Genomic DNA, 17,532 nt, shown 5'->3' on the forward strand with positions numbered 1-17,532 from the left:
AAACAAACAATTGCTGCCTATTATTTTTTATAATAGAAGGAAGGGAGGGAGGGAACAGGCTGAAAAGGAGGACCAAGAAAGGTAGGGAGGCATGCAAGAGCACACCAATAGAGGCAAGCTTGAGGGGTCAGAGGACAACTCTCTCAAGTAGGTCTCTCCTGCCACCTTGTGGGATGCAGATAAATAGGCTTGTGCATAAGCAACTCTACTCATTGAACCATCCCATAAGCCACCCTTGTAGACTACATCTGGAACCGACTAAAAACTCTGTGAAGGAAATTTTTAATTACATCATTTAAAGTGGGAAGATCACACCTGGGCCACACCTTCTCATGGTCACCTGTAATAGTGATATGGAAGAGGGAAGATTTTGCTGTCTCTGCTTGCCCTTGCTCTCACTGGCAAGTTCATTCCTTCACTGGCATTAGAGCCTACTTCTGTAGGATTCTAGTGAATACTGAAGACCAGCTGAGACCTCCAGCCTTTTACTGAACAACTACTAGATTCTGAGGTTTTCTGTTAGTAGACAGCCATTGATAGACTAATTGGATCATAGCCAGTAAGTCATTCTAATACACACTAAGATGATAGATAGACAGACAGACGGACGGATGGACGGACGGACGGACGGATGGATAGATGGATAGATGATGGATAGAATGATGGATAGATGGATAGATGGATGGGATGGATAAGTAGACAGACAGACGATATACAGACTCATTCTATCATTTCTGTTCTTCTGGGAAACTCTAATATAAACCCAAATTCAATTATTAAACATAAATTATATTTTTAGAACAACTTCTGAGTTAAAAAAGTAAATCATACAAATTTTTACAAAGTCCTAACTGAATGAAAATGAAAAACAATACATCAGAGTTTGTGGGATTCAGGAAGCTGGGCTCTATCTCAGCAGCAAAGAACTCACTGGTCTAGAATTTATGAGATTTAGCACAAGCAGTGTTTACAAGGAAAATGGCATTAAATCCTCAAACAGATGCTCTTTAATCTACAATGAAGTTCATCACAATAAACTGAGCATAAGTTGAAAACATCTTAAGTTGACAATGCGCTGAGTGTACCAAAGTTTCACTCATAGCTCAGCAACACCACACAGCACTGGCTACTTAGTTATTCACAGAGCTGACTGGGAGCTGAGCTCAGTACTGCCAGTTGGAACCCCAACAGTATCATAATGTTTCACACATTTCTGGTCTTCCATGTAGACAATGATCTATGACACCACACTTTCGTTTCAAGTAAGTTTTTAAGTATGTAGCAAGTAAAACTAGAAGAACAAATACTAAGCGGCATATACAAAGCAGTAGACAGCAAGAAATCATCAAGTCACATTTGCAGCATCCCCCAGAAAGCCACGGGGGAGGAGACAGTCATGTTGAAGTCTCTCTATTGCTGAGTTTCTGGCTCCTCATTCCCACTGCAAATGTTTTTATGGTACAAGATAAACGATGATAGCAACCTTGGTTGGAAATGGTTTGCCTTCTAGCTGTTCTAAAAATGGTAATGTTTTTAACACCATTATCAGTGCTGTTTCTTTTTTGCCTATTATGAAGTTACAGCCTGACCTGAGAGTTTTGGAGCACACCTGAAATAAACATGCTGCAGTCTGGGACAAAAAAAAAGCCTTCTTTACTCCCAGAGTCTGTCTTCAACAAGACTAAACAACATATGGCAACTATTACCATAATATGCATTACAAAAAGCTGGAGAAAGAATCAACATTCAAACTTGTGAGTGAAATTTCTATGATGCATACTACTTCCTAATGCTGAAGCAAGTCAGGTACTATGTGTCTTCCCAAGGAAGAAGTCTTGAACACATTGCCTGTGCTGGCGGGAATGAGAACGCCCCCACAGGTTTGCATTTCTGAACCTGACCTGGTTTCAAAGGTCAACACCCATCCCAAGTAGCTCTTTCTGTCTCATGCTTCTGAATCCATGTAAGTTCTCAGCTGTAACTCTAATGCCATACTTGCCTTCCTGCTGCCATACACTGTTCTATGATGGTTATGGACTCTATGAAACCATGAGTCCCAAATTTAATTTTTCCCTTTATAAGCTGCATTGGTCCTGTGTTTTATCACAGCAATAGTAAAGGAACTAAGTGCCAGATGGTAAGTACTAAAAATATACATGCAAGCAAGATTATATGAACTGAACAGGTTATATTTAGTAATATATGTATATATATATATATAACATATACATATATGCAAACAATAACAGTTAGTGAAAAGGAGGCCATGAATCTGAAGAACAATCTACCTACGGCTAGAAAGTTTTGGACTAATTTTGTTAGCAAAGGGGATTTTCAAATAGCTGGTGACAAATTAGGCTCATAGGGAATGGCACTATTTGAGAAGACTGGGATATGGCCATGTTGGAATAGGCCTTATTGGAGAAAGTGTTTCACTACGGGTGGGCTTGGAGGTTTCAGAAGTTCAAGTCAGGCCTAGAAGTTCTCTCTCTTCCTGCTGTCTGCCAATCAGATATATAATCCTCAGTTCCTTCTCTGACACCGTGTCTGCCTGTGTGTTACCATACTTCCAGCCATGATGACAACGGGCTAAACCTGTGGACCCCTAAGCTAGCCCCAACAGCATTCCTAGGTAATTCTCTCTGCCTCCTCCTTCAGATACGGCTCTGAGTACCCATGCTCCAGCACCTGCCTGCTGTCCGCTGCCACTGCCCATTGTCCACTCCCTGCAATGATGATCATACACTCAAACCTTCTGGAGCCATGACTCCCAAAATAAATGCTTTCTTCTATAAACTGTCCTAATGATGGTGTCTTTACAGTAAACAGAAAGTAACTAAGACACTACCTAACATTTGAAGAAATGTGAAACAAAATTAAATTTAAGTGAGAAACATGAAACAATAATCCCAGAAACACACACACACACACACACACAAAAATTCATTTAAAATCTAAGTCTTATAAAAACAGATCATATCTTTATGAACAATGATAACTCACTAAGCAGAGCATCAGGAAAAAGAAAAATGGTTACTACTTCCAGAGAACATGTATTACGAATGTTATGCCAATAAATTCAACAACTGTGGTAGAAATGAAAATGTTCCTTATTAAACATAAACAACCTGATCTAACAAAACCAACTCAAACTATCACAAATAGTTCTATATCTACTCAATAAACATATTAAAACTTTAAAACACTTCATAAAAGAAAAAATAGATCAAAACACCTAACAGTTAAAAAACAAAGAAGAAATCACATTATTTCCATAAAAAACAGACAAAACACACTTCCCGGTCCATTTTAAGAAGTCAATATTACCATATCAAAAGCAGATGCCAACTTTATGAAGAAAGCTTAAAAAGTCATCAATAAAGATTAAGAACAGAATCTGTAATGTGTGAAAGGATATCACGGGAATGTAAGGCTAACTTACTATTTGAAAACCAGTCAGTATAATTCTTGAAGCCTGAGCTCAGATTTTAGGTCAACTCCAGAATGTTTCTTATCCACTCTGGACTGGGGACTAACTAAGGTTTTCTATTTATGAAGAATAACCACAGCTAGCAGGTCAGATCACGGGGACACAGATCCATGAAGATTAACAAGTTAGCAGGTCAGATCACATTACTCAGGGCAAGAAGCTACAGTAGTTAGGTAAATGTTACTATTATAAAATATCTGAAATAACTCAAGAGAGAAAACGTTATTATAGCTCACAGTTTGAATGATTCAGTTGACAGTGTGGCCCAGTGCTTGTGGGGCACGGTATACTAAAGCAAAAGCACAAAAGAGAAAAAACTTTTCCCTCGTGGTTGGCAGGAAGTGAAGAGGAGACCTGAGTATTATAATTATCTTCTGGAAACACTGCACAAAGACTAAACCCTCCCTCTAGGATCTGTCTCTTATTTCGTCTCCATATTCTAGTAATGCAAAGTTGGAAACCACGCCTTTGACACATGGACTTTGGGAGAACACTCCAAACCCAAACGAGCAAATCTGCTTGACTCAGATCCATACTATGTGGTCTCACATTAAAAAGCTTACTGGATAACCAACTCCCGGCATTCCCCAGTTACTCCTAGGTCTTGTCTAGGGTTCAAGTCCTAGAAGCTTTCCTCCTTCCAAGACAGCGTGTCCTTTGATGCTCTTCTTTTTCGGGTCTTGCTTAGGCAGCTATTTTGCTGATCCTTTTGAATGTAGACATTTCTGGGAGATACCATCTCACAGCAAACTTCCTGCAGCTTTTGAAATCTTGCTGCTTCTACCTTTGCAATGACCCATGAATCTTAGATGCAAGACTATGTACTAGATGTATCATTGGGAATGATCAGCACTGGAATCACATAGACACAGATAACATGACACAGACGGAACAGGCTGTACTAATGTATTAGGGGCTGTGAGGTATATGTGTGTGTGTATAACACAATTAAAGGAGACCCTGAATTTGACTGTGTGCTTGGAAGTGATTAGAGTGAAAAAAAATTAAAGAGGAAGAAACAATGTAATTCTATTAAAATTTAAAACATAAAGTATTATAAATAATAAAAGCCTATTGGCAAACAAAAATTTCTTAGTCAAAGACTTCATCAATAAGGCTTGGAATAGCAGAGGGTAAATCTACTGAATTATAATGAAGATCATTATAAATAATGATAATAAATTAACAGTAATGTTTACTAATGCCCAGAAAGCATCACAACAAAATGCAGGCATTCTGGCAGTGAGAGTAGAGTAGTAAACAAAAACAAAAAAAGTTGTAAAACAAAGAGGACTGCTTAGAGAATATTTTTCCAGAAGTCCAGGAGAAATTGAACAAATCAATAACAGATGGTAGACAAACTATACTCCTATAAAACTAGCAAAAGGAAAAAAAGTGAATTCACTACAAAGCTGTCTTGATTTCTGTCCCCAACCAATGACAACACTGTCTGACATGCAAAAAGCCTTCCTTTAATGACAACACTCACTATCCTCACCACCTTCACTATGACCAATGTTACAGTAAAGCACGTTCTACACACAACATTTTAGTGTGTATGGCGTGTGTGTGTGTGTGTGTGTGTGTGTGTGTGTACCTGTGTGGTGGGCAAGAAATGTCACAATATATGTAGAGGTCAGAGGACAACTTTCAGGACTTCTTTGTTTCTATCAGGTGAGACCCAAGTGTTGACATCACGCCATAAGGCTTGACAGAAAGCTGCCTCTGCCCACTGAATCATGCCACTGACCCTAAGTCAAGCATTCCTTTCTAGGTATTTTTCCATATAGTCAGGTTTCTCCACCACTTTTCATCCCAATAGCAGACTCTCTTAAATTTTCTCAAACATTTACGCGGTATTCAGAGTACCTTCCACAACCATACGCACCTGCCACAAAAGTTCTGGGAACATCTCAGAAGAAACAGAAAGAAATGAAATGCCACCTTCTGAACATGGTATGGTTTCTGCACTCATGAACTTACACCAGCTGTGTTTACCTGCAGAAGATTTACATAAGACCAAGCAGCCGAACTTCCCAGATAGGAACTAATTTAAAAATTTTAAAGATGTTCATAATAAGCCAGGCTTAAAACAGAGAGATTAAAAAAACACCATCATAATTATCATCACCAAAAGGAGACATTTTTGAGTCCAAATAATAAAAATTCCATGCTGTACAGATAACACGGACATGTGAATTACAGAATCACTACCCCCCCAAAAAAAAAAAACCACCAACGTCTTTAGCACCGATCTTCAATTTGTTCCTTATTCCTAGAACCTTAATCACTTCTTGTTACAAGATTTGATGGCAGGATGGCAAGCTTTCCCTCAGCCCTACCCTGTTCAGCCCAAGAAGATGGACTGGCTAACTGTATTTGTTTCAGTGCCATACCAGCATGAGGAACCAAGCTCAGATTTCCACCATCTACATTAGAACTAGGTCACAGACATGTGTGTGTAACTGCAGCACTGGAGAACAGAGGATTCAGCCCAGGTAAATCAAAAAGTACCAAGTTCAATGAAGGACCTTGTCTCAAGAAAAAATTATAAGGTGTAGATCAATTTTAAAGAATACTTCACATCAATCTTTGGCTCCACATATGCACACACCTCCATGAAGATAGATATAAACACTACCACACGGCTTAAAGTGAAGCTGTGCTGACACAACTCTGAGGTGGCCACTGGCCTCCTAAGGAGGCCCCTTGACTGAGACAGAGTAAGCATTATCAGAAATGAGCCTCCAGGCCATCTTGGATCTCTTTCATTTCCCAGTTCTCCCGCTGTGATAGTTCTCTAGAAGGTTCTAATGTAGAGACAGCACACCATACCTGTAATTGTTACAGCCTACTGCTTATCTACTGCCCTGCACTGGAACTCAGCAGAACACATAACATTTGGGCCTCTCTATTTTCTTTGATAATGCCACAATCTCTCTACATCCTACATTGTAAAGGTACTTCCTGACATTCTTTATAACAATATGATGCATGGTTACATCTTGGTGTCACTCTTTTCTACTAAAGCATGAGTTCCTTACTATGAACCATTTTGATATTTCCCAAACCTTCTTTATATGACTTTCATGTTCCAAATACAAGCAATGTGAGGGCTGGCCTACCTAGGCTACTGCTCCCTGTGCCATTGTCCACGGTGGTGAGTTACATGTGTTTTATGTATTATATGCATTGATGTTACTGTCCATGTTAGTGACCTATGTTATGTGTGTTGTATGTGTTAATGCACTGATGCCACTGTCCAAGGTGGTGATCTATATATTATGTGTTAATGTATTATATGTATTGATGCCACTGTCCATGGTGGTGACCTATGTTATGTGTGTTATATGTGTTATATGCATTGAAAAGTATTCAGGAAACATTGAAACTTACATTTAAAAACTTACAGAATATAGTGAAACACAACAGAACACAGAGATGAGTTAAGTCACATGGTACTGTAAGTAGACACTTGAAACACTTGAATTCATCACAATGATAACAGTAAGGTAGAAACAAACCTTTTGTGGTACAATGGGTATAACAGTTAATTCTGTGATATTATGATTTAATATTTCATGTTTTTATTTACATTTTTCTTGATGCAAACTGGTACCTATACCCTGTACTTATGTACATAAGCTGTTGGAGGAGAGAGAGCCGCTTAGCCCCCAAAATAATCACACAGAAACTGTATTAATTAAATCACTGCTTGATCCATTAGCTCTAGCTTCTAATTGGCTAATTCTTACATATTAATTTAACCTATTTACATTAATCTGTATATCACCACAAGGTCATGGCCTACCAGCAAAGTTTCAGCAGTGGCTGAAAGTCTCTGGCAGTGGCTCCATGGCGCCTCCCTGACTCCGCTTTCCTTCTCCCATCATACAGCCTAGCTTACCCAACCTAGTTCTGTTCTTCCCTGCCATAGGCTCAAAGCAGTTTCTTTATTCAATAAAAGCAACACATAGACAGAGGACCTCCCACACTAATAAGCTATAATTTTAACATTTTATAACATACTTAGGTATACTTTATGAAAGTAAATGATAAAGCAGACTATTATCAAAATATAGTCTACGCAATTATGATATACCTAACCTTTAAAAAAATGTTTCTGCCAGGTGATGGTGGTGTACACTTTTAATCTCAGCACTTGGGAGGCAGAGGCAGGTGGATCTCAGTGAGTTTGAGGTCAGCCTGATATACAAAATGAATTCCAGGACAGGCTCCAAACCTACAGAAAAACCCGTCTCAAAAAACAAAAACAAAAAAATTGTTTCTATAATATACATAATCTCTGAAAAGATTTTCAAATTTTCTCAAATAACAAAACAAAGACCAAAATCTTGACATATAAATGGGGCTGAGGTTCAAAACCATGTTATCCTAAGGTCATATATATCACCAATATTCTGAAGCTATCACTACTCTGCACAATCCTACATATTATAAGCAATATTATTCCTATTTGTAGTGATAGTTCATTTGTATTTTAATAAATGAAGCTTGCCTGACGTCAGAAAAGCAAAACAGCCAGTCACTGTCTCTTACTCTACCTTAGTCACAAATGGTGATCCTGCCTCCAGGAATCTCAGAATGAGACTTACTGAGAGCTGTCTCCTCAGAACATAAGCTGTCTTATATTCCTCTCTAGAGATGGAATTAAAGGCCCGCACCACTATTGCCTGGTTTTTATGGCAAACTAGTGTGGCTACTGGGATTAAAGGTGTGTGTCACCATTGCCTGATCTGTCGGGCTGACAAGAGTGACTGTTTTACTCTCTGATTTTCAGGTTGAACCCCAATATCTGTCTCTGAGTTTTTATTATTCATTGTACATCTATTGTCAGGAGAAAGATATAGGAGTAGTTGAGGCCGGGCAGTATGTGGTGCACGCTTTTAATCCCAGCACTTGGGAGGCAGAGGCAGGCAGATTTCAGTGAGGTCAAGGCCAACCTGGTATACAAAGCAAATTCTAGGACAGCCAGGATTGTTGCAAAGAGAAACCCTTCTCAAAAAAAAAAAAAAAAAAAGGAGTACTTAGGAAACTTATGTTGGGCAAAAGGAAAATCTGAATTAGACTCTAGAATCCAGATAGTTCTACCTCGGGTCTACCTCTACTGCTTTACCATCATGACATGCCTTTAAAACCCCCCTCAAATCAGCCTGTTCTCATAAAATACCTATGAGATAATAATTTAGAGCCACAACTTTGGGAATCCATCAAGGCAGATGGGAACACGATTTTGCCAAGAAGACAAGCTCCAAGTAGAGTGTCTTTGGTGCTCAACAACCTCTCAGGAATAGATTGGTGTTGCCAGGAATGATTGTGTCTCACTACCACAGAACTCTAAGTTATAGTAAACACCATTTTTACAGCTCTTTGAAGAGGTTGAAGATTATCTATTTATACAGAATATAATCTTTATGTATCTAAAAAACCCGATTAGTCTAACTATAAATATGACAAAGATGACTATTGATCTATAATTCTTAATAGCTATCTAACTTAAAAACTAAGACAATAAACAACTGTGCAATAAATGAGGACAATGACCTCCAAATGTAAACAATGTACAAGTATCTTGATCAGAGGTAGAAATGTACACTGCAATATGGTAAATATATATATATATATATCAATACATAAAAATATTTTAAACAGAGGTAGAAGCATGCATGCATACAATATTCAATATAATTTAACTTTGTATCCATATATAAGAATCTATACCAATATAATTGTCTATAAGCAGCCCTCTTCACAACCAGAAAAGCAGTCTAGTTGCCAGAAGCGGAGTCTGAAGCAAGAGAAAGTGCACATGGCCACTGCAGCTTTAAAAAGCAGCAGAGACCACACCCAAGGGGGCTGGTATCTTAAAGGCTATTGGCTGAAGGAGCAGAAGGAGCTCCCACAGTGTGTTTTGGCTCACAATCCCAGGAAAAGTCAGCCCTCCACAGAGGAGAAGGCACAGACTTCTATCAGAAGAGCCTGCCCCCTGAAGGCTCGCACAGGAAGAGCCTGTCTCCTGAAGGCTCCAGAGTCCTCAAAACAGCAATGCAGGCTATGGGAGACATTTCAAATGCTAAGCATAACAGAAATACAAATTATTGATTCTTATTTTGTTACCCAGTTAAAAGCTGGGTAATAAACTTCCTCTAAAGATAAAATTATATTAGATAGCAAACTGAAACACAAAACATGTAGAGCTCAGAATTCCCCAACACTATCTAAGAAAAACTCCTTCTGAGGTAATAATATGGAGCAGTTTGCACAAAATATCCCCAGTCTCAGTTAACATAATAGCAGAAGACAGGAAGACCAGATTATGTGACACTCCACTCGGCAAAATACGGATACTGATTTTGATTGAAAAGTCTTGAAAGTGTGTGTTTTGCCATTAAATGATGACCTTAAGCAGGAAGAGCATTAAAAAGTCTTTTATTTGTGAAATGTTGAGTCTATGATTCATTTCAGGAATTGTAATGGTTGCTGTGAGCAAAATAAATACTTGCAAATAGCTTAGGCACTGATGTTTTTACGTTACAACTGAAATGAACAAAGAGTACCTAAATATTTCTAAACTTTGATTATGCAGGCTGAATTTTCCTGAAAAAGTAATTTAAGTATGTACCTTTCAGTGCTGTAGTTTTTTCTCTTTCATCTGGACCTCCCTGCTGGATTTGTGCCATGTTTATCCAAATTGGCAAGAAAATTAAAGAGCTCAAGGAAATAGACATCGATCTTCAGAAGACAGTCTAGAATGAATGAAAGTGATAAATTAAGCTCTACCCAAAGCCTACCTACTCTACAAAAGTTTCTGAGCTCCTACAAGAGAAAGAGAATAACTTCCTACCTTGATGCCACTATGTGAATGTCTACACCTTATTATTTGCCTGCTTCAAATGATAGTATTATGTGTCATCTGATTCAGCTAGGAGCTTACACCTTTCTGTTGTTGTTATAACATGAATATCACCAAACACAAATTCTTTGCTCAACTAAACTTAGCTCCTTATCAGCCAATGGTATTTGCTGGTGTGTGTGCCTGTGAGTATGCTTGAGACACACTTTGTCTATGTAGCCCAGGCTAGCCTAGACTGCATAATCCTTTTTCCTCAGTTATGACCATCTCTTATTTTAAATCTTCAGGTAATTTTGAAAGTGAAATTTAATGTAAACTGCAAGTATGTGCAATTTAGAAGGTCAGAATATTCTCATCTAACATGCAAGATAGTTACCAAGGGGAAAACATAAATGTATAAAGTAACTACAAATAGCCTAAAGTTTAATTAAAAATATAACTTTACAAAAAACAAGAAGCTTTTTTAAAAGAAACTATGATAAAATTAGGGATAAGACAAGGCTTTCCACTATCTCCATATCTATTCAATATGGTACCAAAGGTAGAGCAATAAGGCAACAAAATGAGATCAAAGGGATATGGCCCCAGCTCCACACTACAGAATGGCACCCACGTGGATGACTGGATCCACAGAAAGCTTGAGAAAGCTTGAGAAAGCTTGGGAAAGAATAGAGTAAAGCATGTTTTGTCAGTAGCAGCAATTTCTCAGGTTTGGCTTTGCTTGCTAGAGCAAGCGCTCTCATCTAAGAGAGGCTTCCTGACTCAGCTTTAGCTGCAAAACCCTGCAGCCCTTTTAAGAGGTCCAGCCACGAAACACTTAAATGGTGTTGACGAAAATTGCATATTTTTCGGTTTTCAGCCATAGCAGGAAAAAAGCTGTGCTGTTTTAAAATGCCAGCTTTCTGGGTCATCCTGCCAGGGCAAACTCTGACTCTTTCAAGCAGGCGGTCCTGACTATGGAGCTTTTGATTGTTGTTTAACACTGTTGCAGCTTGCTTGCTGGCAGGGACCTTGAACCGCCACAGAGTTGTGGTGATAAACAAGGCTATAGCCGGTACCTCTGCCACAAGGCTGGAAAGCTAAGGAATGGGCTGGATCTAGCTGTCAAAGCCACGGCTTTAATCCTACCTATATTGCTTGGTAAATTAAAGACTCGTGTGGTCAGAAAAAGAGAGATATACAGTAAAGAGAGATTCAAAGACAAAGAAAACCTCTAAATGGTTTGCAGTGAATTAAAAATACATGCAGGCTAAAAGTTAAAGTTCTTACAGTTAAAAAAAAAGAGAAAGAACGAAAGAAAAATGAAGTAGTTTGTTGTGGTGGTATACACCTTTAATCCCAACACTTGGGAGGCAGAGGTAGATTGACATCTGTGACTTCAAGGTGTGGCAGGACACACCTTTAATCCGAATGCTGTGAGTTCAAGGTGTTGTAGCACACACCTTTAATCCCAGCACTGGGGAGGCAGAGACAGACGGATTTCTGAGAGTTCAAGGACAGCCTGGTCTACAGAGTTATTCCAGGACAAAGATATACAGAGAATCTGTCTCAAAAAATAAAAGTAAAAATAAACGAAATAGAGGTTAAAATAAAGCTGCACAAAGATGGAAAATACACAGAGAATCTTGATACTGTATGCTATTATGTTCTTTTGGAATTGTTTGAATGCTGAGGAAGGAGCAACAGCTGCTAAAAGATATTTGTTTACAAATGCTGCTGAACTAATCCAAGAAAGATATCTTGAAAATACCTTGACTTTAGAATTTGGATCTAAGGATATGATACTTTGGAAAAGAGATTCTTCTTTTATTTTTACAGAAAATGAGACCCGTTGGATTGCTTCTATCCCAATATGGTATGATAGACCACACCCTCCTGAAAGGTTGCTGTGAACACCTTCAGAAAATTACTTCACACCCAACTGATGACTGAGATGAACCTGGCACACAGGTTACAACCATGAAAGATCTGATTAACAGCGTCCCCATTCAGCAGGAAGCAGTTTTGGAGAGAAATAACTACGTCCATATTCCCAAATATTGTTTATAATGTTCTTTTACATTTAAAGGGGGAGATATATAGATATGAATAATTTACATTGGTATAAATTTGCCTTATTGATAGAAATTTAAGGTCTATTTTGTTATATGTATATGTATTTCTAATAACGATTAAGGTATTGTGATTGTGTAGTTCATTTAAAAATGTAATGTATAATTAGGAAATATAGGTTGCTAATGAATAATCATTGATAATAGTTAAGCTTGTAGTCATGTTAGTTAGATTTTCTAGATATATAGAGATATATTTCAGTTAGATAGGCATACTTCATATCTTCCAAAGACTACAGAATATTGCATTTTAAATGTCTTAATAACTTAGGGTTTTTCATGACAATGAGACATGTCTGCTGGCAGCACCAATCTACTTCAAGAGGAAGATGGGCATCGAAGAGGCTCCTTATTGAGTTTGATAGCCATTTGGGCAAGAAACTGCTCTTGCCTGGACTATTGCATAAACTGGACACAGAGAACCCTCAGAGAGAGGACTGCTGAACTTGCCTAGAGGTGAGATGATCTCTTTGGGTTCCTGATTCATGAAAGAGTCTGCGAGACATTCTGCAGGACACAGCAGATAGTGACTGAACTGTCTTTGAAATTTCCTGCTTCATGGGAAACTCTGCTGGATACTGTGGGCCTATAGGCCGAAGATAGATGCCCCAACAATACAAAAGAACTTTGGGTGACTGTCCAGGCAGCGAGATGTCTCTATCATTTCTAGAGTTATATGGAAATTGCATATTTCTTATTTACTTAGGTAATATTGTGTTCTTCTGGAGTCTTTGATGGAGCTGAAGAATAGATAGATAGTTATAGTTGTTTTCCTTTGTTATGATAAAAGATAAAGTAGATATAAATATTGTAACTGTAATTTTTGCATGATAACTGTTTTGTTATATGTAATTTTACTATGTTAAAGTGAAAGCTTTTCTTTTTTGTTTAAACAGAAAAAGGGGAAATGATGGAGGCGGGTCTTCTATCAATCTGTTGATTTCATTGGTTAATTAATAAAGAAAACTGTTTGGCCTAATAGGTTAGAAAATAGGTGGGTGGAGTAGACAGAACAGGAAGAAGGAAGTGAGGTAGATGGCTTAGACAATTGCCCTGCCTCTGCTCTCTGAGCGAAATGCAATGAAGCTCCTGCCCAAGATGGATATACGCTAGAATCTTTCCCGGTAAGACACCACTTTGCGGTGTTACACAGATTATTCGATATGCGTTAATCAAGATGTGAGTTAGAGGCTGGAAGTAATGGGCCAGGCAGTATTTAAAGGAATACAGTTTGTGTGTTGCTATTTCGGGGCATAAACTAGCCGGTGGCCGGGAGCCAGGCGGGACAAAAAGCAGGCCTGCCCGCATCTCCATCACTACATAATTCAGACAGGAAGACGACAAACTTTCACTATTTGGAGATGATATGATAGTTTGCATAAGTGACCCGAAAAATTCTACAAGGGAATTCCTATATCTGATATACACTTTAGGTAATGTGTCAGGATAAAACATTAACTCAAAAAAATCAGTAGCCCTTCTATATACAAATGATAAGTGAACTGAGAAAAAAAATCAGGGAAGCAACATCCTTTAAAGTAGCTACAAATAATGTAGAATGTCCTGGAGTAACTCTAACCAAACAAGTAGAAGACCTGTATGACAAGAACATTAAGTCTCTAAAGAAAGAAATTGAAGAAGATATCAGAAAATGGAAAGATCTCCCATGTTTTTGGATAGGTAAGACCAACATAATAAAAATGGTAATCCTATCAAAAGCAATCTACAGATTCAATACAATTTCCATCATACTCCCAACACAATTCTTCACAGGCCTTGAAATAACAATACTCAGCTTCATATGGAAAAACAATAAACCCAGGATAACAAAAACAATCCTGAAAAATAAAGTAACTTCTGGAGGTATCACCAACCCTCACTTAAAGCTCTGCTATAGAACTATAGAAATAAAAACAGCTTGGTAATGGCACAAAAAAAGACACACAGATCAGTGGAATCAAATGAAGACTCTGACATAAATCCACACACCTATGAATACCTGATTTTTGACAAACCAAAAATACACAATGGAAAAAAGAGAGCATCTTCAACAATGGTACTGGCATAACTGTATGGCTGCATATAGAAGAATGCAAATACATCATCCATATCTATTGCCCTGCACAAAACTTAATTCCAAATGGATCAAAGGCCTCAACATAAACCCGGTTACAGTGAACCTGATAGAAGATAAAGTGGGAAGTAGTCTTGAATACATTGGTACAGGAGACCACTTCCTAAATATAACACCAGTCGCACAGACACTGAGATCGAAAATTAATAAATGGGACCTCCTGAAACTTAAAAAGCTTCTGTAAGGCAAAGGACACTGTCAATAAGACAAAATGGCAGCCTACTGCATGGGAAAAGATCTTCATTAACCTCACATTGGACAGAGGGCTGATCTCCAAAATGTATAAAGAACTCAAGAAACTAGATATCAAACTATCAAATAATCTTATTAAAAAATGAAGAACAGATCTAAACAGAGAATTCTCGACACAGGAATCTCAAGTGGCCAAAAGACATTTAAGAAATTGATCAACCTCCTTAGTCATCAGGAAAAAAGCAAATCAAAATAACTCAGAGATACCATCTTACACCTGTCAGAATAGTTAAGATCAAAAACACTGATGACACCTTATGCTGGAGAGGATGTGGAATAAGGGGAACACTCTTCCAGTGTTGGTGATAGTTCAACTTGTACAGCCTTTTAGGAAATCAGTGTAGTGGTTTCTCAGAAAATTGGGAGTCAATCTACCTCAATACCCAAGAATACCAATCTTGGGCATATACCCAAGGGATAAACAATCATACCATAAGAACATTTACTCATCATAGCCAGAACCTGAAAACAACCTAGATGCTCCTCAATCAAAAAAAAAAAAAAATGGATAAAGAAAATGTACATTGAACAAATTCTACAGGAGTGGCTCTGAAGGAGCTACCTAGGAGAGAGGGGGCCTGAGGAAACAAGCTCCACTGGGAGCAGAAGTCAGAAGCAAATCCAGTCCCAGGAGCAAACCCAGTCCTGGGACATAGGCGGACCAGGACCGAGCCAGCGACCTGACCCAGAGTCAGCAATCTCCACCGGATCTGGAGTGGGACTGAACCTAGGACAGAGAGCAAACAAGCTCCACTGGGAGCAGAAGCCAGGAGCAAATCTAGTCCCAGGAGCTAACCCAGTCCCAGGACACTGGCAGATCAGGACTGAGATTGCAACAAGATCCAGAGTCAGCAATCTCCACTGGAACAGGTACAGGGGAGTAACCACTGAGTGAATGAGCCAGAACCAGAGACCACTGAGGATCCAGTCTGGGAGCTTCAAGGAGTATACCTAAGCCAAGACTCCTGTTGGTTTGGGCATGAGTCTAGGACTTCCCAGGAACTAGGCCTGAGCCAGGACCTCTGCCAGTCTGGGCGTGAGTGAACCTGGGACCTCTGAGGAAATAGGCCAGAACCAGAGATCTCAGCAGGCCAGGCATGAGTCTGGGTCCTAAGAGGGAGTAGACCTGAGCCAGGACATCTGTGGGTCCAGGCATTGGTCTGGGACATCAAAGAGAATAGGCAGGAACCTGGAACCTCTGCAGGTCCAAGCATGAGTCTGGGACCTCTGAGGGAGTAAGCAGGTACTCTGCGGGTCCAGGCACACCTGAGCCTGGAACCTTTGGGGCAGTAGACAGGGGCCAGAAACCTTTCCAGGTCCAACTCCAAGCCAGGAACTTCTGCAGGAGGGGTTCCAGACCAGGATTTACAGAAACAGGGCAAAGCCATCAACCTAGGCCAAAGTAGGCCTGAGACAGCAAACATCAAGGGTGCAGAGCAAAACACAGGAACGCTGAGCTATCTCCAGGCACAGGAGTACCCAACAGGGTAACTAGAACTGTGACAATTTTGTTATAAGTATATGTATTTCTGATGTTGATTAAGGTATTGTGATTGTGTAGTTCATTTAAATGTATATATAATTAGGAAATATAGGTTGTTAATGGATAATCATCGATAATAGTCAAGCTTGTAGTCATGTTAGATTTTTCTAGATATATAGACATATATTTCAGTTAAATAGGCATTCTTCATATCTTTCAAAGACTACAGAATATGGCATTTAATGTTTTAATAACTTAGGGATTTTCATGACACTGAGACACGTCTGCTCCTGGCTGCACCAATCTACTTCAAGAGGAAGATGGGCATCGAAGAGGCTCCTTATTGAGTTTGATAGCCATTTGGGCAAGAAACTGCTCTTGCCTGGACTATTGCATAAACTGGACACAGAGAACCCTCAGAGAGAGGACTGCTGAACTTGCCTAGAGGTGAGATGGTCTTTCGGGGTTCCTGATTCATGAGTCTGTGAGACATTCTGCAGGACACAGCAGATAGTGACTGAACTGTCTTTGAAATTTCCTGCTTCATGGAAATGTCTGTTGGAAACTGGGCCTGTAGGCTGAAGATGGATGCCCCAACGGTACAAAAGAACTTTAGGTGACTGTCCAGGCAGTGAGATGTCTCTGTCATTTCTAGAGTTTTGCAAATTGCTTACGTCTTGTTTACTTAGGTAATATTATATCCTTCTGGAGTCTTTGATGGAGATGAAGAATAAATAGATAGTTATACTTTTCCTTAGTTATGATAAAAGATAAAATAGATATAAATATTGTAACTGTAATTCTTGCTTGATAATTCTTTTGTTATATGGAATTTTACTATGTTAAAATAGCCTTTCTTTTTTGTTTAAACAGAAAAAGGGGAAATGATAGAGGAGGGTCATCTGTCTATGTGTTACTTTTATTGGTTAATAAAGAAACTGCCTTGGCCCTTTAATAGGACAGAAAATTAGGTAGGCGGAGTAGACAGAACAGAATTGTGGGAGAAAAAAGCAGAGTCAGGCAGACGCCTCAGGCAGTCACCATGACTATCCTCTTCAAGACAGAAGCAGGCTAAGATCCTTCCCAGTAAGCCACCACCTCGTGGTGCTACACAGATTATCAGAAATGGGTTAATCAAGATGTGAGAGTTAGCCAGTAAGGGGCTATAGCTAATGGACCAAGCAGTAT

General features: G+C 39.0%; 1 protein-coding gene across 7 annotated transcripts in view; it reads right to left on the reverse strand.

Moving 5' to 3' along the window:
* Positions 1-17,532, reverse strand: part of Fam172a (family with sequence similarity 172 member A) — a 442,895-nt gene that overhangs the window by 407,049 nt on the left and 18,314 nt on the right. For 5 of the 7 annotated variants that reach the window (XM_038321147.1, XM_038321141.1, XM_038321139.1 and 2 more), the window contains exon 2: positions 10,134-10,257. The exons of the other annotated variants lie outside the window; for them this stretch is intronic. In XM_038321147.1, coding sequence (XP_038177075.1) covers positions 10,134-10,239 — 106 coding nt within the window. In that variant the 5' untranslated portion in view covers positions 10,240-10,257. The remainder of the gene's footprint in view (positions 1-10,133; positions 10,258-17,532) is intronic. 7 annotated transcript variants of the gene reach the window in all.

Source organism: Arvicola amphibius, chromosome 3, assembly GCF_903992535.2.
Source record: "Arvicola amphibius chromosome 3, mArvAmp1.2, whole genome shotgun sequence".
In the NCBI taxonomy this organism is placed as follows: domain Eukaryota; kingdom Metazoa; phylum Chordata; class Mammalia; order Rodentia; family Cricetidae; genus Arvicola; species Arvicola amphibius.